This window comes from Geotrypetes seraphini, chromosome 3 (assembly GCF_902459505.1).
Source record: "Geotrypetes seraphini chromosome 3, aGeoSer1.1, whole genome shotgun sequence".
Lineage (NCBI taxonomy): Eukaryota > Metazoa > Chordata > Amphibia > Gymnophiona > Dermophiidae > Geotrypetes > Geotrypetes seraphini.
Window position 1 is genome coordinate 57,049,719 of NC_047086.1, and position 24,458 is coordinate 57,074,176.

Below are 24,458 nucleotides of genomic sequence, written 5' to 3' on the forward strand. Positions count from 1 at the left end.
AAAGCCAAGACAGACATCTCCAGTACAAGGTCCTACCCTTTGGACTCTCAACAGCTCCAAGAGTGTTCACAAAGTGCGTGGCAGTGGCACATCCTCGCCTTCTAGGGGTGTGCGTCCTATCTTATCTCGACAGCTGGCAGCCCTGACAACTACCATAACCCTCCTCCAAGAACTGGGGTTCCTCATCAACTACATGAAATCCCACCTGATACCCACCCAGGGGATATCATTCATCGGGGCAGTCATTGACACCACACAGACCAAGGCCGTCCTAAGGGACTACCAGATCGACGCCATGACATCCCTGGCCCAGTGCATCCCTGCCAGCAGCTCATCGTCAGCACGCTCCCTCCTGTGTCTCAGCTGCGGTCTTTGTTGTCCAGCACACCAGACTACACATGAGATCCCTGAAAGGGCACCTCAGACGTCACTGGGACCAGTATACCCAACCTCTGACCACCCAGATGCCCATTCGCCAGCCCATACACAAGACGCTTCACTGGTGAACGGCCCGAGATAACTTAGCGAAAGGGAAACCAGACCACCACCTCACCAGCTGGTGGCCACCATGGATGCCTCCAAACATGGAGGGGGGACACACCTTCTCCATCTTCGCACAGGGGACATATGGTCGGCCCAGGCGTCCTCACTCCATATCTACCTACTGGAGCTCAGGGCCATAGGGAATACCCTCGAAACCTTCAAACAATGGGTGACAGGCAGGGCAGTCCTCACCCAAGCAGAAAACCAGGTGGCCATATACTACATCAACAAGCAGGGAGGGACAGGGTCAGCCTCGCTATGCAAAGAAGCTTGCCGCATGTGGGAGTTCACCAACTCCATTCAATGCACCATCCAGGCAACTTACCTCCCGGGGAAGCAGAACGACCTGGCAGAAAGCATCAGCTGCCAGCTGGATCCCTATGAGTAGTGTCTCAACCCAGTGGTGATGAAGATCTTCAGCACCTGGGGCACACTGAGCATCGACCTGTTTGCAACCGAACTGAACTCAAAATACTCGACCTTCTGCTCAAAGAGATCAACCCATCGCCGTCTCAGCCCCGACGGTCTGTCTGTGAGTTGGAACCACGGACTCTTATACGCCTACCCGCCATACCCTAAGTCCTGCAGAAGATCCTTCAGGACAGAGCAACGGTGATCATTATTGCCCTGTTCGAGCCACAGCAACCATGGTTCCCGTTCCAGCAAGGGATAGCGGTTCACCCACCTCTCCCCTCCAGATCAGTGCAGTTCTCATAACACAACACGGGAGCCTTACCCCCCCACCACGACCTGCGTTCCTTAGCCCTGACCGCATGGATGATGAGAGGATGAACCTACCACAAGACGTGGAGCACATTCTTATGGCAGCCAGAAGACCTTCAACCAGAAAACGCTATGGGTTGAAATGGAGAAGGTTCCGCTACCGGTGCACAGACACGGAGCGAGACCCCTACAACTGCCCCATACCGGACATCCTGCAGTACATACTGAGCTTATTTCAGTGGGACCTAAACCCCACTTCCATCAAGGTCCACCTAAGTGCAATCGCGGCATACCACACTGGCCTAGACAACAAACCATAGAAACATAGAAATAGACGGCAGATAAGGGCCATGGCCCATCTAGTCTGCCCACCTTAATGACCCTCCCCTACCTTTCCCTGTGAAGAAAACCCACGTGACGATCCCATTTTATCTTAAAATCGGGCACGCTGCTGGCCTCAATCACCTGAAGTGGAAGACCATTCCAGCGATCTACCACTCTCTCGGTGAAAAAGTACTTTCTGGTGTCACCGTGCAGTTTCCCTCCCCTGATTTTCCACGGATGCCCTCTTGTAGTCGTGGGACCTTTGAAAAAGAAGATATCTTCTTCCATCTTGATACGGCCCATGAGATATTTGAACATCTCGATCATGTCTCCCCTCTCTCTGCGTTCCTCTCCCCTCTCTCAGTGTCAAGGCATCCAGTAATCACAAAATTTCATGAAGGGACTGTCCAATCTGCACCCACCGGTCAGACCACCACCACCTGGATGGAATCTCAACTTGGTGCCGCATCAGCTCACCTCGACCCCTTCAAACCTTTGGGGGAGGCAGATCCCATATTCCTGGCCGGGAATACCCTGACCTCTATCACGTCGGCCAGATGTATCGGCGAGATCCAGGCCTGGGTCCATCACCCCCCGACACACTCCTCCATGAGAACAGGGTGGTATCCAGAACCCACCCCCGATTCTTGCCGAAGGTGGCTTCAGCGTGCCTCCCGGAACTCTACATCCCCTACAGGGAGGCACACAGCCACCTCAGCGACATCTCCTGGACTGTGTGCGGGCCCTGACTATGCAACAGACCAGACAAGCCTCAATTGTTCATTTCCTATGACCAAAACAGACCAGGTCTGCCGGCCACCAAATGCAGGCTCTCGCACTGGATATCCAAGTGCATCCCCTTCACCTATAGAAGAGCACAGCGTCAACCGCAGGTGGGAGCCCACGCCCACCAGCTCAGAGCCCTAGCCACCACAACGGCTCATCTGCACCACACACCAATAGGGGACATCTGCGATGCAGCCACTTGGTCCTCCATGCACACCTTCACCAAGCACTAATGCCTCGACATAGCATTCCACGCTCCAAATGCATTCGGCCGAGCAGTCTTGGAAGTGGCTCTTCCCTCCCGGGAGGGACAGCAACCACTAGCACAGCCTTGACAAACACTGATCAAGTAGGGTGTTATAAATATCGACAAACACTGATCAAGTAGGGTGTTATAGATATTGATTAAGTAGGTCTTCCAGCACTCCTGTCTAGACTGAATGTGGAATAGGCAAGTATGAATTCTCACATGCAAGTACGAATTGTCACTGTTGACCAGTTGGTTTCTCACTGTTCATTGATTGTTATTGACCAGTTTCACTGTTCTGTGAGTATTATTGCTCAGTTAACACAGCACTTTATCAAAAACCTTGTTTCCACAACTTCACCTGCTTCGCCTGATTACCCTGCCCGGCTCGGCCTCCACAGCCAGGCGAGGGATGCACAGAGCGCTAAGGCGCAGTTCCAGTCGGTACATCCCTCGGCTAGGGAGTCACCCATATGTGGCTGACTCATCCTGCTTGTCCTAGGAGAAAGTGTAGTTACTTACCTGTAACGTAGGTTCTCCGTGGACAGCAGGATAATCAGCCACACAACCCACCCGCCTTCCCCAGCCACAGCTAGGAACATCCTGGGGATTAGGGGGAAGCAGGGGGGGAAATGGGTAGGGCTCGGGCATGCCCAGTGGGGCCCGGGCACTGCACGTGCTCAGAGAAAAAAATAAAAAATCTCTCTGAGCTATTGGAGAGCTTATCCGCAAATTGGGAGCTGTTGGGACAACACCCATATGTGGCTGACTATCCTGCTGTCCACGGAGAACCTACGTTCCATATGTGGCTGACTCATCCTGCTTGTCCTAGGAGAACTTCGAGTAGATTTTGATTGGTAGACTTAAGGGAACTGGTTGGTGTGCTTGGAATAATGTGACGTTCAAGGTATGCAAGTTCACCGGAGTGTAGTATTTTGAATATTAGTAGTAATATTTTCTATGTAATACGATAGGGAACTGGGAGCCAATGTGCTTCCTTGAGAAATGGGGTAACGTGATCAATTTTTTTGTGCATTATCAATCATTTGGATAGCTATAATTTAGACCAATTGCAATCTATGAAGGTCTTTTTGTCTTAGACTAGCATAAAGGGAATTATAATAATCAATTTGTTGGATAATTAATGAGTGTGTTAGAATGTTTAGGGCTATACATCTATTAAAATTTTTAATCACACAACTAATCGTGATTAAAATTTGTAATTGTGCAACTAATCACAAAAAGTGCCCCCTCATATTTCTTCCTATTGTATATTGTGCAATATATACAGTACATAACATATATAAATTCTCAAAACTGACACATTTCAATTCAATTTTCCCTTAGAATGGTGGTATATCAAATCCCATTATCCCATTTAACTAAAAATAAAATAATCTTACTTTTGTTGTCTGGTGATTTTATCTTTCTAATCATCTTGTTCTGCATCTTTGGCTCAGCTTCCCTGTGCTCAATCTATTCACTCTTTCTTTTATTCTCCTCTTCCTGCCTTATATCCATCTTTCACAAAACTTTTATTCCATTTTTTTTCTCCTTTTCAAATCTATCTAGTTTCCAGCTCTTCTCTTCCCTGCCATTCATGAGAACCATCATCTCCCTCCCCTTCCCTTTCTTTCTGTTCTCTTCCAAAGGTACCCCCCTCTTCCCTCCCTTCCCTATCCACACCACTCTGTCACCATATCCCTTGTTTTTTCCATCTCTATTTCCAGAACCTGGCCCTCTCAAATATCACCCTAACCCCCATCTGCACCTCTCTCTGCCACCAAATCGTCCTATGCTCCTACTCTTTCTCTCCCTCCTATCCCTCCCCCTCCACCCCATCTTCAGATATCTCTTTCTCCTTCCTACTTCCATCCTATGTCTGGATCTCTTTCTCTCCCTTTCCCCATGCCCAGATATCTCTCTCCTTCTTCCTTCATGGTCCAGTCTCATGTGGTTCAATCAGGTCAGGTCTCTTTTCTCCATTCCTTCCCCTGTGGTTGGCTTTTTGTCCTCTTTCCCTCCCTCTCTCTAACCTTTCATAGTTATTGGCAATGCTAGCAATTAAAGCAGAGCAATACCTGCAGGCTAGACAACTACAATCTCTCATGGCCTCTTCAGTCCCTGCTACATCGGAACAGCTGATATAAATTCCTGTTCCAATTTAGCAAGGACTGAAGAGACTGCGAGAGACTGAAGCCACCTAGCCTGAAGGCAGTGCTCTGCTTTAATCACTAGAACTGTCGGCAGCTTTGAAAGGTTAGAGAGAGGGAGGGAAGGAGGAGAGAGCCAACCATGGGGGGGGGGGGGGAGGGAGGAGAAAGACCTGACTGAATCAGACTATGGGGGAGAGGGAAGAAGGAAAGAGAAAGAGGGTGAATATAGTTGACTATGTCAGATGGTGGGCAGAGGCAGCCACAGTTGGAGGCAAGTGGTGATGGCAGCAAGGCAGCTTTACCTGGGGGGGGGGCAGCAGCAGCAAGGGAAGAGGGAGTGACAGCTAGGGCAACTCTCTGGGGGAGCAGTGACAACAAGGGCAGCTCTCTAGGGGGAATTGACGGCAAGGCAGCTGCTTTTGGGAGACAGAATGGCACAATTTAGAATGTGAGGTAGGGGGGAGAGAACAATACTGGATAGGTACAGGTGAGGACAATCACATTAAATTTTTTTAATGCGATTAACCATTTACCCCAGGCCGTGGTAGAACCCTCTACCGCAGCTTAGTAAAAGAGGGCCTTAATGTGTTAAATATACAGTGCTACTTTGCATTTGTCCATATTAAATTTTATATGCCATTTTCATGTCCAGTCTTCCAATTTCTTAAGGTCTTCCTGCAATTTTTCACAATTTGCATGAATTACCTCCTATGCCTCCCATGCCTCTTTAATTTCTCAGGAGTCTCTCATGAGGAACTTTGTTAAAAGCTTTCTGAAAATCTAGATACATTATTTATTTATTTATATACCATGCTCGCTCACTGCCTTGGGTGTGCTTAAGCATACCTGTGTATCTCCATATATGCACCACAGATGCCTTCCTCACAGATGACCTTCCTCAACAGCATTTTTTCTAAAAACCTGCATCCTGATTGGCTGCCGGCCAGTCACCTACTGTTGCCTAAAATCGTGACACACAGTTCAAGAATCAGCTCCTAAATACAGCACAAATTCTGGGCAAGCTCCCTACACTTATCGCATAGGCTTTGCACTTATTGCATATTAACTTTTGTGTTAGATATGTAGTAAGTGCAAAAAGTAATGCACTTTATTAAAGGGCCTCCCAAAAAGAACATAAATAACTATATTCCTCTCTTTTTCTTTTTGTCTAAGTCAGTCTCTTTTTGTTCTTCAGCTGTGATGCTTCATCCCCAATGTAGTTGCCCTGAATTCCTCTACACTCAGTTAGGGCCCTTTTTACAAAGCCACAGTTATAAGTCCCGGCACAGCAAATGGAACACAGTCCATAGGAATTGAATGAGCTGTGTTGTATTTGCCATATGGAATCTCAACCATGGGATTATAAAAGGAACGCTTAAGTTTTTCTATTATCATCTCTCCTTTCAAGTGTGTCTTGCTTCCCCAATACTCTCCTCCTCAAATTGTGTTCTTCATTCAATCTTGCCTCCCTAATTTGTATTTTCCTTTTTCTATCCTTCAGTACCAGCATGAAAAGCAAAGCACAGCCTGTCGCCTAAGCTGGCATAATAAAAGGGAATGACAAATGATGACCTTTTGCTATTGTTCCTTCATGGACTGTTAAGGTGAAAAGAGCCACGAGTGGTTCAATGATTGGATTTGAATTTTTTAGATGTTTAGATGTGACTGCTTGCCTTTCCAAACTCAAGTTCAAGACAAGATAATTCAGAAACTATTGTGCATTTGTTTTTGGATGACTGAGGGCATTTTCAGTCTGTATGCATTAAAAAACAAACAAACAAACAAGGGCATGGGTCCAAAATGAACAAAAAACCCCAAACAAATAAAAAAAAACAAACACATTCATTAGAGACACCATGAGACACCAATATAAGCTATACTCTATGGGGCCAATTAGCACTTGGTTTTGCTTGGTCAGTGATATGATATGATGTGATCCATTTATTTAATATACCATTTTCCACTGAAGCAATAAAGTGTTTTATGATTTTAAAAAAATCAAAACAGTACAATAAAACAAAATTACACTTAACAATAAAATTCTGATCTATAAGAAAAATTCAATAAAATTCCTTAAAATAAAATAGCCCTTCACTACAAAATTAGAACTTAACACTTAAAACATTTTTCATGGGCTATAACCTTCTGCAAACAAAAAAGATTTTAACATTATTTTGAAGAACAATAACTATTAATCTCTCTCAGATCCAGTGACAAACTTTTCCAGAGAAAATGGCCTATATATAAAAAAGCCTTATTTCAGGTAGAAAACAGCTACTTTAGATAACTCTGACACCTGCAAAAATGATGCTTAAGAGGAATGTTCTAATTGGAACATAAATCCTTGGACAAAAATCAGATACTCCCAAATTAAGGAGCCCTTTTACTAAAGTATATTAAGCACTTACCCCCAGATTTTGTATATGGCACCTTACGTTTTGTGCTCAAATAGATATATACACAGCTGATTTACATGCATAATTGTTTAAATGGCCTAACTGGCATTGATAAAAGGCAATAACACCTCATAATTGATGTTAATTAGCACTAATTAAAAGTTATGTGTACAACTTGAAAAGCATGATTGATTGTATAGAAAATATGCATCACTTGCAGTGCGCAAATTTGAAAAGAGGGTATGGCCAGGGGCGGATTGTGGGTGGATCATGAGTGTTCCTAAAAGTTATATGCATTGTTATAGAATACGCCTGATCCATGCACAACTTAGGCACAAGCATTTAGACCTGGTTTTAAAAGCTAAACTAAACTAAACTAAAGCTTAACTTTGTATACCGAGTCATCATTCTGAGAAGGCTCAACTCGGTTTACAGAAATTAAATAAACAGGGAATGATTTACAAATGATAATAGCAATGATAATAACAAAATTTAAAAATAATTAATTTTAAAAATGTTTGGCAAATAGAGTAGTTTTTAAAGATTTACGGAAAAATTGAAATGAACTGGAACTCCTTAAAAAAAAAAAAGGGGGAGATCATTCCAGAGTTGAGAAAATTTAAAGACCAAAGATTGACTGAAGGTCTTGACTCCTTTAATCCCTTTTTTAGAAGGAAGGGAGAGTTTAAATTGTTGGATACCTCTTGCAAAAGAGAATCAGTAAACATTCCAAAATAAAGGAATAAGAGGATTAAAGATACCATATAGAATTTTAAAAGAAACACAAGTGCATTTAAATTGAATTCTAAAATAAACCGGGAGCCAATGAAGATTCTGAAGCAAAGGGGTCACATGGTCAAATTTACGTTTTCCAAAAATCAGCTTCGCAGCAGTATTCTGAATTAATTGTAATCTATGAAGACAAATTTTTGTAATGCCGAGGTAGATAGCGTTACAGTAATCAAGACGATGATGAAAAAGATATCTAGCCTTCCTCAGCATTCGCAAACTAAAGAAGCATTTATTGACCAAGGAATGTATTTGGTCCTTAAAGGAAAGATAGGAATCAAAAAGGACTCCCAATATCTTAGCAAAGAACTCAGTTGGTAAGGAGGACCCAGATACCAGAGCTACAGTTGGAGGCAGACAGACCAATCTTGGACCTAACCACAAAAGCTTAGTTTTAGTTGTATTAAGCTTCATCCGGACAGATAAAGCCCAGGCTTGAAGTTTGGAAATGCAAAGATTTACTTTGGAAACTAGATTGGTAATATCCGGATGAATCTCTATCAATTTAAAGATATAAGTGAATAATGTTTCCCAAGCTGACAGCTTAAAGGTGTTCAGCGTGGTCATATAGAGATTGAATAAAATTGGAGAGAGTGGGTAGCCTTGAGGAACCCCACAGGGAGGCTGTCAGGAATTGGAGATATTGCCTTCAATATTTACTGAATATGAACGGTACAGAATAAATTTAGAAAACCAATCCAAAACAACCTGATGGAGACCTATATCAGAAAGTAGCTGAAGTAAAATATCATGATGTACTACATCAAACGCTGCAGATAAATCAAACTGGAGTAGAATAGAACATTTATTATGAAGACAAATTTGTTGAATTTTTGAAAGAAGATAAATCAATAAGGTTTCAGTACTAAAATTAGAGCGAAATCCATGTTGAAACGGCTGAAGTAAAGAAAATTTCTCCAAATAGTCAGTAAGTTGACTAGCTACAATTGACTCCAACATTTTTGTTAATAAAGGTATATTAGCAATTGGTCGGTAGTGACAGGGAACTGTAGGATCTAAATCTACTTTTTTTAGAAGAGGAATAAGTGTTATTTGTCCCATGAATTATGAAAAGTAACCATTTTCCAAAAAGAAATTCAGTAAAACGGTTAACTATGTTATAGCTTGAGAAGGAATATTAAGAAACAGATATAACGGAAAAGGGACCAGTGAACATTTACAGTTTCTCATCTTTTCACACAGTCTAGAAACTTGAAGTTCAGATACTGGAGTGAAAGAACACCAGTAGCGATCAGCTGGAATCTCCTCTATAGAAGTTTTGAAATATGTAGGGAGATAGTTTTGCTTGTGGGAAAAGATTGTCTAATGAGAGAGATTTTATCTTGAAAAAAACAAGCTAGATTATCAGCAGTCCTCTCTGGGCCTACCTTAAAAAACCTTGGTGGTCTAGTGGCCTCTTCAGAGGTAGAAGCCATCTTCAGTTGCTCCAGTTAAAATGGCTGCCATGAATTCCTGTGACAGTCTTGCCAGCCTGCTGTGGGAGGTCACAGCAGCCATTTTGACAGTGGAGCTAGCATAGGTAGAAGCTTTCTATACAGCCCAGTGGCATACCTAGCATATGTGACACCCGGAGCCCATCATTTTTTGGCACCCCCCCATCTGTACGAAAAACATGATTTTTAGTAACAATCCACACGTCACACATGAGTACCTAGGAAAAGGCAGCATCTTACATATGCAGTGAGCAGTACAACATCAATACACCTATTGTAAAACTAAACAAGTCAGACTAGTACAGATCTACACCGTCAATCCTAACCGAAAACCATGTCTTTCGAACACACAGAACACAGAAAACACCTTCGCCTAGTATGGAATATGTAATCACAAACTAACCCCTCCCCCTTTTACAAAACTGTAGTGTGGATTTTAGCCATAGTGGTAACAGCTCTGACGCTCATAGAATTCTGGGCATCAGAGCTGCTACCACCACGGCTGGCACTAAAAAATGCTCCACAGTTTTGTAAAAGGGGGGATAAAATAGAAATACATAGACAAAGGTTAAATTGAACCAGAAAGAAGCTGGACTCTGCATACAATGCAACACCACAGAAACAGTGACACATATCTCCTAAAGCAATAAATAAATAGAAAATTTTTTTCTACCTTTGTCTTCTCTGGTTTCTGCGTTCCTCATCTTCTTGTTACTCTCTTCCTTCCATCCACTGTCTGCCATCTCTCTGCCCCTATATGGCATCTTCTCTCCTTCAATGCCCCTTCCAGAAACTGTATGCCTCTCTCTTCCATCTCTCCTTTCACCCCCATTGGTCTGGCATCTCTCTCCTCTCCTTCCCTCTCCCACACCTCTCTTCTGCAATCCCTTTCTTCCCTCATTTTCCTTTTCAATTTATTTTCTGCATCCATCTAGATTACGTTCTTACTATCCTCTCATCAATTTCTTTTTTACTGTCTACCTACAGATCGCCACCTCTTTCCCTCACCCCCTCCAGTATTTCCCTAACTCAATCCTTTCCCCCCATCATGTGCCCTCCTTTTATTTATCCCCTCCTTCCATCATCTGCCCTCTTCTCTCTCCCCACTTCCATCATCTGCCCCTTCTCTCTTTCCCCCCTCCTTCCATAATCTGCCCTCTATTCTCTCCCCAGTTCCATCATCTGCCCCTTCTCCCCACTTCCATCATCTGCCCCTTCTCTCTCTTCCACCCACTTCCATCAGCATCTGCCCCCTTTCGCTCCCTACAACCTAATTCCATGCAGTATCGTTCCCCCTTATGTCTCTTTCCCTGCAATTCCTTCAGCATCTGCCCCTTTCTCTCCCTCCACCACGCATCCATACCACTCTGACCCCCTTTGTCACCCTTCAGCGTGATTCCATATCACCCTGACCCCCCTTTGTCACCCTTCAGTGTGATTCCATATCACCCTGACCCCCCTTTGTCACCCTTCACCGTGTTTCCATAGCACCCTGACCCCCCTTTGTCACCCTTTACCATGTTTCCATAGCACCCTGACCCCCTTTGTCACCCTTTATTATGTTTCCATAGCGCCCTGACCCCCATTTGTCACCCTTTACCGTGTTTCCATAGCACCCTGACCCCCCATTGTCACTCTTCACCATGTTTCCATAGCACCCTGACCCCCCTTTGTCACCCTTTACCATGTTTCCATAGCACCCTGACCCTCCTTTGTCACCCTTTATCGTGTTTCCATAGCACCCTGACCCCCCTTTGTCACCCTCCACATCCTTTCATGCCACCCTGACCTCCTTTCTTTCTCCATCCCAAAGGTCCCACGATGACTGCTTCTGCTCCGATGGAAGAGGTAAGTGACATCGGAGGGGGCTGAGCCAGCAGACGCAGTTACTTGTGGCAAGATCCCGTGATGACTGCGGCAGCAGGTCCCCTTCCCCCCCGATTTCACTGACCTCTTCCCAGTCATCGCAGGACCTTCACTTCAGCGCGGCTGCCGACTCTGCTCTAAGCAGGGCAGCTGCGCTGAAGTGCGGTTTGAAGCAGCACAGGAGGTTCCGGATCCGGCCGGCTGTGCACCCCCTTGGAGCATGCACCCGGGGCGGACTCCCCCTGCCGCCCCCCCTTGGTACGCCACTGTACCTATCAACAAGTTTTAAGTAAACATCATTGAAAATTAATTGAAAGTCCCCCTCCCCCAATTGATTTTAAAGGAAACAAATTATATAAATGGGTCAGGATATGAACACAAATTGGATGGGCGATTAATCTGAAAGTGAACCAAACTGGAAAATGTTTCCTTTCACATTCCTATGAGGTACAGCAAACATTTCTTTGATTCAGAGGACATACAATCTTAGGGTCATACCCCTAATTCTACCATGGACCGGAGCGCTAAATGCTCTGACGCTTCTCTGATGCTCAAAGAATTCTATGAGCATCGGGGCAGTGTCAGAGCATTTAATGCTCTGGGGTCATGATAAAAACCTCTATTCTGGCTTAGTAAAAGGAGGGGGGGTAATTTTTGAATTGGTTGAATTGGTGCTGTTAATTGAACAGCACAATTACAAACCAATTAAGAAAAAAATAATTTTTGGATAGTTGCCTCACTCGGTAGGGGCCATGTATGAGTCTAAACCGAGATGCTTATCTGAAAAGTGGGAATGGTTGGGGAGGAGTGTACGTATGGCCTAATAAACCTGCACCTAAGTTGCAGATGCCTAGCAATGTCTAACTTGATTTAGACACCACTAGGCGTAGACACGCCAGATGGTGTTAATAATATGAAGAAAGACCTGGCAAGAAATGCAAGGACATGCATTTGGGCTGCTAAAACCCAAGGGAATGTTACAGATTAGGGAGTGAAGAGCTTATGTGTACGACAGAAGAGCGGGACTTGGGTGTGACTGTATGTGATGGTCTTAAGGTGGCCAAACAGGTTGAAAAGGTGACAGTGAAAGCTAGAAGGATGCTAGGTTGCATTGGGAGAGGTATGGCTAGTAGGAAAAAGGAGGTATTGATGCCCCTGTATAAGACTTTGGTGAGACCTCATTTAGAATTTTGTGTACAATTCTGGAGGCCACACCTTCAAAAAGATATAAAAAGGATGGAGTAGGTCCAGAGGAAGACTACTAAAATGGTATGTGGTCTTCATCATAAAACATATGGGGACAGACTTAAAGATAATAATCTGTATACTTTGGAAGAAAGGCGGAAGAGGGGAGATGATAGAGAAATTTAAATACCTACGTAATGTCAATGCACATGAGTCAAGTCTCTTTAATTTGAAAGGAAGCTCTACAACGAGAGGCCATAGGATGAAGTTAAGAGGTGATAGGCTCCGGTGTAATGTAAGGAAGTTGTTTTTGATTGTTTTTTTACAGAAAGAGTGGTAGATACATGGAACAGTCTCCCAGAAGAGGTGGTGGAGACAGAGACTGTGTCTGAATTCAAAAGGGCCAGGGATAGGCACGTGGGATCTCTCGGAGAGAGAAAGAGATAATGGTTACTGCGGTTGGGCAGACTAGATGGACCATTTGGCCTTTATCTGCCATCATGTTTCTAAGACTTAATTTTGTGCCGTTTTCTTAGATGCTTACCAATTTAGGTGCCGTTTATACTCATAGAATCAGACCAAAATTGACTAATGAATTTGGAAACATCAATAATTGAGTGCTAACAACCAATTACTATTGATGTTAATTAGCAGTCTTATAAATATCTGCATGTGCAGTATTTTATAATGCATGGCATCTAATTTCAATTAGGCATATCTAAAAAGGGGGCAAGGCAGAGGGCATTCCAAAAAAGTTGCACATTGATTTACAGAATTTGTCCAAAGTTTACTCAAGTTGGATGCTGACATTTACATCTATTTTTATCTCCTCTGTTGAGAAGTTTACATTAGCTCCCTTTTTGACTGAGACTCTAGTTTAAATGTGCATGTATTGTTTTTAAGATTTTACATGGACTTTTTGATCCCTTGATTCTTTATCTTTAAACTCCATGAGATCTTCAGGTTATAGAATCATTCACATATTCAAAGTTTCTTTTCCATCTTTAAAAGGTAACAGATCTGTCAGCAAAATTGCTCATTCTTTACATTACTTATTAACTGCGATTTGGAATGATTTTCATTCTCAACTAAGATATTGCTTATCACTTTTGTTTTTGAAGACTGTTTTGTTTCAACACTTTTTAGCAGATAACATCTTCATATAATTACAATCATTGTTAACCGAGTCAAGCCCTGTGCATCAGGGATGACTCGGTATATAAATCAAAGATTCAGATTAGATTAGATCAAGCATAAGTACAGCACCCAAAAAGTTAGACACGGGATCCATGAAGTTTGCTACATATTCTATAAAAAGCTATACTTTCTTTTTAATAGAGCTTAGTGCTCAAGCTTTTTACTGCTGAATTTTCAGTTCTATTTATTGAACTCTCTTCTATGCTAAATGGTGTGTTAACATATTACTGCACTTTAATGCATAATAAAGTAACCACACATTGCTTAATCAAGCTCCATTATTGCCAATAAGGTCTAGTCACTAACTACTTATAAACTTAACAAGTGTTAATTTGCATTAATGTCTGTTAACATATTAATAAAGCAGGCTCTACATTTGCATTTGTTTGTCTATTCCATAAAATATGTTTTCACTGAAAGTGAGCTTTTATAAGGCCAAATCAAACCCAGAATGTTGCTCTAATTCTCCTGCCATTAACTACTGTAATTTCTGTGCTAGTCACAACACCTTTTCCCAGGACATCCATTTCTTCACTGTTCATGAGAAGCTAGAAAATTTGAATTCACCTAAAATGCCAACAATGACTGTCCAATGCACTTTTTGCATTTTTCTTTCATTATTTTCCATTGGAATTCCATTTTCCATCTAGGAGAAAGATTCATACCTCTCACTGTCCCCACAACTCTCCTAGGTTTGGAGGATGGGAAGATATGCCCAGGCTATTCATCTTGACAATTGGCAGATAAGCTGATATCTGATAATCTTTTGACCTTGTTACCACGCTTTCAAAAAGATATAAATAGGATGGAGTTGGTCTAGAAGATTGCTACAAAATTGGTTAGTGGTCTTGGCCATAAATCGTATGGGGACAGACTTAGAGACCTTAATATGTAGGAAAGATGGGAGAGAGAAGATATGATAGAGACATTTAAATATCTCCATGGCATTAATGTACAGGAGGTGAGTCTTTTACAGATGAAGGAAAACTTTGGAAATAGAGGGCACAGGATGAAGTTAAGAGGTGATAGGTTCAGGAGTAATCTAAGGAAATACTTCTTTACTGAAAGGGTGGTAGATGAGTGGAATAGTCTCCCCATAGACGTGGTGGAGACAAAGACTGTGTCTGTCTGTATTAAAAAAAACATGGGACAGGCACATGGGATTTCTTAGAGAGAAGAGGGATAGTGGATGCTGTGGATGGGTAGAGAGGATGGGCTATTTCGCCTTTATTTGCTATTTTGTTTCCATGTTTCTAACTACCAATATTCAGCACGTAACCAGATAAGTTAACCAAATAAATTGGACCACATAAAATTCAATCCTATCCTTATGCAGTTTCACTCATCCGGTTACAGACTGAATATTGGTTCTTAAGCAGGTAAGTGTGGCCATCCACACATACCCAGATATTCATGCTGGTTCCTAGACATGGCCTGACATTCAATATCAGGGCATAAAGCCAGCCTTGGCTAAAAATTGCTGACCACTGTCAGCTGAATTTTTACCCCATCATTTCTAGATATTATGATTACCACGGGCAACTCATTACTGCAGTCTTGTCTAGCAATCTCATTTGGCAGAGAACATACATCAAATGAAGTCACCGAATCATTTATTGATGTCTCGTTTTAGAAATGACCTAGAACAGAAAATTGCAGACCTAGTACACGATGCAGGCAGGCTTTATTATGACAAGTAAATTTAGGTTAAAAACCTTTTACCAGGTGAGGGACCCAACACGGTCCGTGTTTCGGACTAACCTTCGTCAGGGGTCCAATTTTTGATAAAGCAGAAAATTATCAAAAGAAAAAAGCCTTGGGCGGTTTTTTCAGCATGTCACCTATCGGCTATTTACCCAAGGCTTTTTTCTTTTGATAATTTTCTGCTTTATCAAAAATTGGACCCCTGACGAAGGTTAGTCCGAAACACGGACCGTGTTGGGTCCCTCACCTGGTAAAAGGTTTTTAACCTAAATTTACTTGTCATAATAAAGCCTGCCTGCATCGTGTACTAGGTCTGCAGTTTTTTGCTTTGTTTGTTCTGGATTGTTTTTAACTGCAGACAGTTGAACCTTGTTTTCCTCCTTGGATTTGGTTTTTTTGCTAGAACAGAAAACTTACATCTCCAAAAAAAGGAACACATAAATTCCAGTTTTGCAGTTCTATTTTAAAATGATGTTGGGGAATTATAAAAACGACTGCAGGTTACTCTTCTGACAAGGTTATTGCCCTGTCAGCAGACTCCGTATTTTCTGACTTTACTTGCAGTCATTAATATCCTGTTACAAAAATACAAGTAATGCCAGATTATAATTGATGTCTTTTATTTATATATATATTAATTTTTTTTTCTAACAGCACAAAGCTAAAAACTGGCAAGCAAACAAATGCTGGATCAGTAGTGGATGCAAAACAACACACCCAGAACATTATTTAATATCTCCAACAAATCTATCACTCGAGATACTGATTATCCTTTGGCATAGTATTCATTGACAATGAGAGGTGTTGAATATTTCACCAACTGTGAAAATATGCTATCTACCTTCCCAAAGAAGAGTTAATGTAGGGACTCAATTGGAAGATTTACAATTAATGTAACCTTTTATATGAATCAGGGCTTTTGGACACTTCACTCTAAGATGGCACATTCAGCTTCTCTTTTGGTCATTTTTACTTTATTATCAGATAAGGAATGACTATTGTGGGCGGTTGGGCCCATGTGCCTAAGGCCCCACCCACAGGAGGGGTCTAAGGCTCCCGGGCCTATTCTGATTGGCCCAGGCACCTTAGGCCCCACCTGTGGGTGTGGCTTTAGAACGGCTGGGCCAATCCGGGCCATTCTGGCGTCGGCTGCCTGCCGGACAGGCGAGTTTGGCACCCGTCCATCCGGCCAACTTTAAAAAGTACGGGGAAGGGGGGTGGGGGGGTCGTGGGGTACGCCGGGGGGGTCGCGGGTCAGCGGAGGGGGGCGATCAGGAGTTCTGGGGGGGGTCGTTGGGGGGAGGGGGGTTGCATCGAGGGCAGGAGGGCCTGGGATCCCTCCTGCCCATAATGTAGTGGGGGTGGGGGGTAGGGGTCGCCGGGGCCAGGAGGGCTTGGGCTCCCTCCTGGCCCAATCCAGTTGCGGGGGGGGTGGTCGCTGGGGCCAGGAGAGCTTGGGCTCTCTCCTGGCCCGATGTTAATCGGCGGGGCAAGAGGGCTTGGGTTACCTCTTGCCCCGATGTGTGTGTGTGTGGGGTGATGGATCACGGCAGGAGAGATGCCTCATCTCCCCTACTGCGATGCCATCAGTCCTCTACTGGAACTGCTACGACCCGCGGCAGGAGAGATAGGGCATCTCTCCTGCTGCGGGTCACGGCAATTCGGATAGAGGAGTGATGGAATCGTGGTAAGGCAGATGAGGCATCTCTCCTGCCGCGATGCTTGTGGTGGAGGGGTAGGCAGGTTGCATTTTCGGCACTTAGACGTGTTTTGACTTAGTCTATAAGTGTCGAGGTTTTGGTTATACCTGTTGTACACCTAGGTGTAGGTTAGCCCCCTCCTGCCCACCGCCTGCCCTTTCCCCTCCTATAAACACGCCTCTTTTCTCTCTGTGCGTCTAGAGACAGGGGAAAGGCCTAAGTTGGTTTTAGATACGTCTAAAACTAGCTTTGGTTATGGGTACTTGGACGATCAGGCGTTTTGATCGTCCAAGTAGCCATTTAGGACACTTTTTAGACATTTTTTTTTTTTTATTATGAACCCCATAGGATTCTGTACTGAAGTTGATGTACCAAAGCAGTGCCAGACATCTAGGGAGGGACAGATGAGCTTGCCTTCAGCACCGAAGACACAAATGTAGCATCCTTTTGAGCCACTACATCCATTCTGTAGAACCTTGTAAAAGTATGGAGAGTAGATCAAATAACTACTCAATAGATTTCATCAAGTAGAACATCTCAGGACTCCTCACCTCCAAAAAAAAAAAGCTGGCAGCAACATTTCTAGGCTGGGGCTCTTCTCTCTGGAAAAAAGGAGGCTCAGGGGAGATATGATAGAGACCTTCAAGATCATGAGGGGCATAGAGAGGGTGGATAGGGACAGATTCTTCAGACTGAAGGGGACAACAAGTACGAGGGAGCATTCGGAGAAACTGAAGGGAGATAGGTTCAAAACAAATGCAAGGAAGTTTTTTTTCACCCAAAGGGTCGTGGACACTTGGAATGCGCTACCGGAGGAAGTGATCAGGCAGAGTACGGTACAGGGATTCAAACAGGGATTGGACGGATTCCTGAGGGATAAAGGGATCATGGGATACTGAGGGAGGAGCTGGGATGTAATACAAGTATAGAAACCCAACCAGGTCGTGCATGTGCAAGACAGGAGGGTTAGGACTTCGATGGGAAGAGAGGACTTCAATGAGAAACCAAGGTGGCAAGGGAGCCCCTTCTGGTGATTCAGACAGGTCGTGACCTGTTTGGGCCACCGCGGGAGCGGACTGCCGGGCAGGATGGACCTATGGTCTGACCCGGCGGAGGCACTGCTTATGTTCTTATGTTCTTATGAATGTGCTTTGAGAGAGATAAGTGGCAATAAAAGAACAAGAAATCACCATGAAAATCCATTTGGCAATCAAAGCCTTGGAAGTTGGCCTACCTTGCCTTAATTGACTGGTCAGCACAAAAAGATGGTTGGATAGACATGAATCATTGGTCCATTCCAGTTAGTGAAGTAAAACTCTTTGCACATCCAACCTCTGAAAAATCCTGTTCCATTTAGCCAAACCCGTAGGGTGAAAATCAAAGCCTTGGAAGCTGGTCTACCTGTGGGCCAGGACTGAACCAGCCCTGTGCTTTCCGGTTTGGCTCTTCGACTGTAGAAGTGATTCACCTTTGCATTCTTAGCTGAGGCCGTGAGATACATCTCTGGTCTTCCCAAGTTCTATAAAATGAGGTTGAATATTCTTGGGACAGGGATCACTCCCCTGGATCCATAGTCTGCTGGCTTAGAACATTGTGCCATGGAGAGTGCCTGTGAACCTCTGTCCACTTGAACAACATCTGTGCCTCCAGGTGCAATAGGGCATTCTGAAGCCTCCCTGTCTGTTCACATAAGCTACCATGGTGGAATTGTCAGAAAATACTCTGACTGCCTTTCCTACAAGGGAAGTCGCCAATGCTTTCAACACACACACAAAAAAAACTAGCTCTCAGTTCCAGATCATTTATGTTCTCCAATGGCATCCACTTGTCCTAGAGCAGGTGACCACAGAAATGGGCTACCTAGCCACTCAGGCTGGTGTCTTTAGTAAGCATTATCCATGAGGTGATTCTGAGGGTCTTGCCCTTCAATAAGGAGTCCCCCTGGAGCCACCAACATAAGCTGCTCCTTGCCACCCATGACCAGGGGAGCTGCATCTGAAGAAAATGCTGTTGCAGGGACCACCTGAAGAGGATTGAACTTGGAGTGGATGTAAATGTGCTCTTGCTAAGGGAATTACTTCCAGGGTGGCTGCCATCAAACCCAGTACCTGAAGGTAGTTTCAGGCCATGCACTTTGGCATCACTAATATTTCTCTGATCTGCTTCCTTAGCTTCTATTTGCTTGGCTCAAGAAGACACAGCCTCTTGCTGTGTCAAAGCAGACTTCCAGATAATCCAAGCATTGAGTCAGCCTTAGCTGACTCTTCCTGAAGTTGATTATCCAACAGAGTCTCTGGAGGAAATCCACCACTAGCTTCACTTTGTGCTTGTCTTCCTGTCTTGAAGGGGCTCTGATTAGCCAATTGTCCAGGTATGGGTGAACCTGTATGCACATCCTGCAAATGTGAGCTACTACCACCACTATCACTTTGGTGAAGGTGCACAGGGCTATGGCCAATCCAAAAGGCAGTGCCACAAACTGGAAATGTCTCTGGAGAACATAGAATCACAGATATTTTCTGTGATCTGGAAAAATGGGAATGTGAAGATATGTCTCCGTTTAATTTCAGTGAGGCTAGGAATTCCCCCAGAGCCACCGCCACAATGACTGACCGGACTGTTTCCATGTGGAAGCACGGAACTCTCAGTGCCAGATTTGGGGACTTAAGATCCAGGAAAGATCTTGCAATATGAAATATATTGAAATACCTGCCAGAAACTGATTCTTCAGGAACTGGTTCTATAGTGTGAATGTACAAGAGTCGTTGTATTGTTGTTCGGACCCTGGTCTCCTTTTCTGGCCATCTGGCAGGGGTGTTGAACAGATCTGGAGGAGGGATAGAAAACTCAATTTTGTGATACTCTCGAATAATGTCCAGGACCCAACAATCTAAGGAGATCTGTTCCCATTCCTTCCAGAAAGCCAACAGTCTCCTGCCAATGTGAGGAGGTATGGCAGTTGACCTGGTATCATTGTGGCTTTTTGGTGGCTGTGCCATTGCACAACCTCAAGGGTTGTTGGTGTCTTTAGTTGCCAAATCTCTGTTTGGACCCTTGGAAAGGAATCAGAGGAGAACTGGCAGGATCTCCAAGAGGAATGAAAAGTGCATCTGCTGCCCCCCGGAGTAACATCAAATTCTGCTATCTGGTAGAGATTTGGGCCAGTGATCAGCCATTCTGGCCATGAGGTCATCCAAGCATTTGCCAAAATGCATCTACCCCTTAAAGGATAATCTGCTTAGAGTAGCCTTGTAAGACAAATTGCCCACCTACTGCCTAATCCAGAACATTCAGAAGACGGATCTTTATACTCAAAATCCAACCCAATAGATAAATCTATTTAGACTAATAGGATTATTGGACACTTAATAATACATTCATATTAATAATTTTTGGCTTACATATGCCTGCAAATTAATTTATCTATTTAATTGCTCCATTTCTTATCCTTTTTCTCCTTTTTGTACAAAAACCATTTCATAAAACCTTAGGTAATAAACTAGGAGGAGGGTATATCATATGGTACTGGTAGTTCTCAGTGCATAGGACCTCACATAACATACGTTATCCCATGTCCACATTCTGTCCACAATACATAATCATCTATACCAGGGGTTCCCAACCCTGTCCTGGAGGACCACCAGGCCAATTGGGTTTTCAGGATCACCCTAATGGAGCAGATTTGCATATCTGTCACTTCCATTATATGCAAATATCTCTCATGCATATTCATTAGGGCTAGCCTGAAAACCCGACTGGCCTGGTGGTTCTCCAGGACAGGGTTGGGAATTACTTATCTATACCATATCCTCCATCCCTTCCCTTAATACTTAAAACCCTCACTTTTTATTTTCAATTTATAGTTATTTTTAATACATATATCTCTCTAATTTATTTAAAATGTAAAATTAACATATGCTATTACTCAGTAATTTTCAATTTCATTATTAGGCTGTCCCATAGATGATTAACATTTAATGTTATCTTTTTACTAAAAAATAAACATATATATAACTCAATTGTATTGTCAGCAACACTTATCTTGTATAGCGTAATACTAATCCAAAGTTGGGTTCGGCAGGCATAAACAGCATACATCAATACCCTGCTCATGACTCTGATGATGTCCTAAAGAGCATCTCCTCCTTAATCCACTCCTTCCATAATCAAGTGGGGATAGATGTCTTCTAGATCTGTCGGAATGTGCCTCATCCTGATGTGACAGGCCTGTGCCACAATGGAGGCAGCTGCTTCAAACTAGTACTTCAAACTGTCTTTTAAGAACCACGTCCATTTTGTGATCCTGTGCATCTTTCAGCATCACCCCTCCCTCACTAGGACAGAATAAACATTTGGTCTCTTGAGTTATCGCAGAATCCACCTTCAGCTGAGAAAACACTGTTGAAATTCTGGAGCCTTAGGGTAAAGTCTGGACATAGTTTTTGCCACCTTTAGAGAGTCTTCTGAGGATTCCGATTGGTCGGTAACTAATGAGGTGATGTCTGGATGTGCCAGAAAGAATGTAGTCTGTGTGTTTGTGCCACTCATGATAAGAACATAAGAAAAGCCGCTGCTGGGTCAGACCAGTGGTCCATTGCGCCCAGCAGTCCACTCACGTGGCGGCCCCCAGGTCAAAGACCAGTGCCCTAACCGAGACCAACCCTACTTGCGTTCATTCTGATTCAGCAGAAACTTGTCCAACCTTGTCTTGAATCCCTGGAGGGTGTTTTCCCTTAGAACAGACTCCAGAAGAGCATTCCAGTTCTCTATCACTCTCTGGGTGAAGAAGAACTTCCTTACGTTTGTACGGAGTCTATCCTCTTTTAACTTTAGAGAGTGCCCTCTCGTTCTCTCCACTTTGGAGAGGGTGAACAACATGTCTCTATCTACTAAGTCTATTCCCTTCATTATCTTGAACATTTCGATCATGTCCCCTCTCAGTCTCCTCTTTTCAAGGGAGAAGAGGCCCAGCTTCTCTAATCTCTCACTGTACGGCAACTCCTCCAACCACTTAACCATTTTAGTCGCACTTCTCTGGACCCTTTCGAGTAGTACCGTATCCTTCTTCATGTACGGTGAGGTGGAGAGATGCTGAGGGTCCAACTTCAACTCACAGAGTGTGTCCAATATAATATGTAAAACAGTTGAGGACTTGAAAAGATGGTGCACTGAGGGATCGTCACCCTGATCAAGAGCAGCTGCAGCCTCCATACCTCTGGTCCCGGACAACTGGTTTTGCTTTAAACTCTAACTGGTCATTTTTAATGGTGCTATCTGGTTAAGTCTCACTGAAAATTACCAGTTACTATACCATACCATACCCTGCAATATCATGCCATACATTTTCTTCTATACCGCAAATTTCAATGCAATTTACAACAAGATATCTAATCAGTGGTCATGAACAACAAATTACAGGCTTGAAGAAGTAGAAGTACTTTCCAATGATCAGCTATGGAAATAGGAGTATTGATAAAAAGGGGGGGGGGTATTTATTTTATCTTACAAGAATATTTGATTGTAATTCAAGTGTTATGTGAAAATTGTCTTTTATTATGTATATTCACTTGATGTAAGAATTGAAAATGAATAAAGATTTACAAAAAAAAAATAGATTAATAAACGTAAGTGATTTGCCTTGCCAAAAAAAAAAAAAAAGAAGTACTTTCCATTTTGAAATATAGGTTTAGATGTATCTCTGCATTTTGATTTATAGGTTTGAAGAGAAGAGATGAGTCGGTGGCATTCTCCTAAAGTTGTGATTTAACTGGCCAGAAGCCATTTCTGGCTGATTGAATCACTATATCGACCCCAGACTGTTATTTTGGACTTCGACTTTAATTCATAAACAGCTGGCTACTGAACAACTTTCTCTCAGTCCTTGCCTGTCCCATATTAGAACCAGTAGAAGCAATGAAAAAGGCTTTACATAATATTCGCTAGTCTTTTCATTTTAGTTTTCAGTATAGTAAAAACATTTTGCAAGAAGATAATAATGTTACACAATACAAACTGTTAAACTGCTTGAACAGTTATATACAGTTGAAAAAAATTAAAATTTTCCCATACTAAAAATATCAAATAAATCAATACTTACATTAACCAAATGAGCAAGTTCTATTTCTATAAAAGAATCAGTGGTTTTGGGTTCAGGCCTTATTGTGACCACAATGATTTTAGAATTCACAACAGTGAAATTTCTGTAAAACAGTAAGACATAAAAAAAACATGTTTAACTAATGTGCAGGCTAAATTCTGCCAACAATGTTTTTGGGTATAGATGTTTTTCAGCATATTTTCTGCAAACAGAGGAAAGATTGTGAGGAGATTTGTATTATAAACATTAACTGAATTACTGCAGCTTCAACTTACCTAGGACATGCAACTTAGATGATAATGGTGCTGGTAGAATTGCTTTTCCTTAAGTAAGATTCACTGAATATACAGATTGCCTAATATAATCTTCAGCATTCTTTAATGGAGAGCCATTCATGTATGTCAAGGTGGACTTAATAACCTTGGTTTGTTAGAAACAGAACTTGTTTTTTGTTTTATTTTTTTCAAAATGCAGCCCTTGCCTTTTTTTGATGGCTACCTTTAAATATGTCAATATAAATGGATCTGCAATGAAAGAGTCCATAGCAAGGATCATTTTTTTAAATAGAGACATTTATTGAATACTTATACATTTCCAGGTCACATATGCCAAGTTTCAAAGTTTATTTAAAATTTGTTATTCTGCTTATCATATTTCTAAGCGGAGTACATAAATATTGTCACCAGCCAGGGTCTGTGCTGTCCTTACAGCTGCACTCCACCAGGTGGCAGTATAAAGAAACTAGACATGCTTCTGAAATGAGGCAGAAGCCCACAGGGGGTGCTGGTCTGAACCACTGAGAACTCAAATTCTCAGACAACCCAGACACTCTAAAGGCACAAAAGTACAAAACACAAAAGAGCTTTGTTTTCAAAATGGAAAAACAAGTTTATTATACAAGCCTTCACACTCAAAAACACTTGTAAAAAATAAAGCAGTTTGAGGAAAACCACAATTAACAATGTGCAGCAACAATAATAGATGGTAAGGGTGCACTCTTCAATGGGGAGAGAGGGTTCCAAGATGGTCGCTGTAGTTCTGGCAGCTTGTAGTTGGGCTACGCCCGGTTTTCAGTTTGTAGTAACTTTCAGGTTTTCTCTCAAAGTAAGCAAAAGGCAAAAATCAATAGTTACTTAAATGCATTTCTTAGCTCATTGCATAAGTCTATAGTTATTGCTCTTATTCAAAAACAGGTATTTGAAAACATTTCAGTTCAGAAAAATGGCTCAGCTGGAAACTTTCCTTTAAAGCAATAAACCATTCCAAAAGGAAAAAAAGAAAAAAAAACAAC

General features: G+C 42.8%; 1 protein-coding gene across 5 annotated transcripts in view; it reads right to left on the reverse strand.

The window, feature by feature from the left end:
* ADGRB3 (adhesion G protein-coupled receptor B3) overlaps positions 1–24,458 on the reverse strand; it is a 1,500,610-nt gene that overhangs the window by 587,206 nt on the left and 888,946 nt on the right. For all 5 annotated transcript variants that reach the window (XM_033937354.1, XM_033937350.1, XM_033937352.1 and 2 more), the window contains one exon: positions 23,168–23,270. In XM_033937354.1, the coding sequence (XP_033793245.1) occupies positions 23,168–23,270 (103 nt within the window). The remainder of the gene's footprint in view (positions 1–23,167; positions 23,271–24,458) is intronic.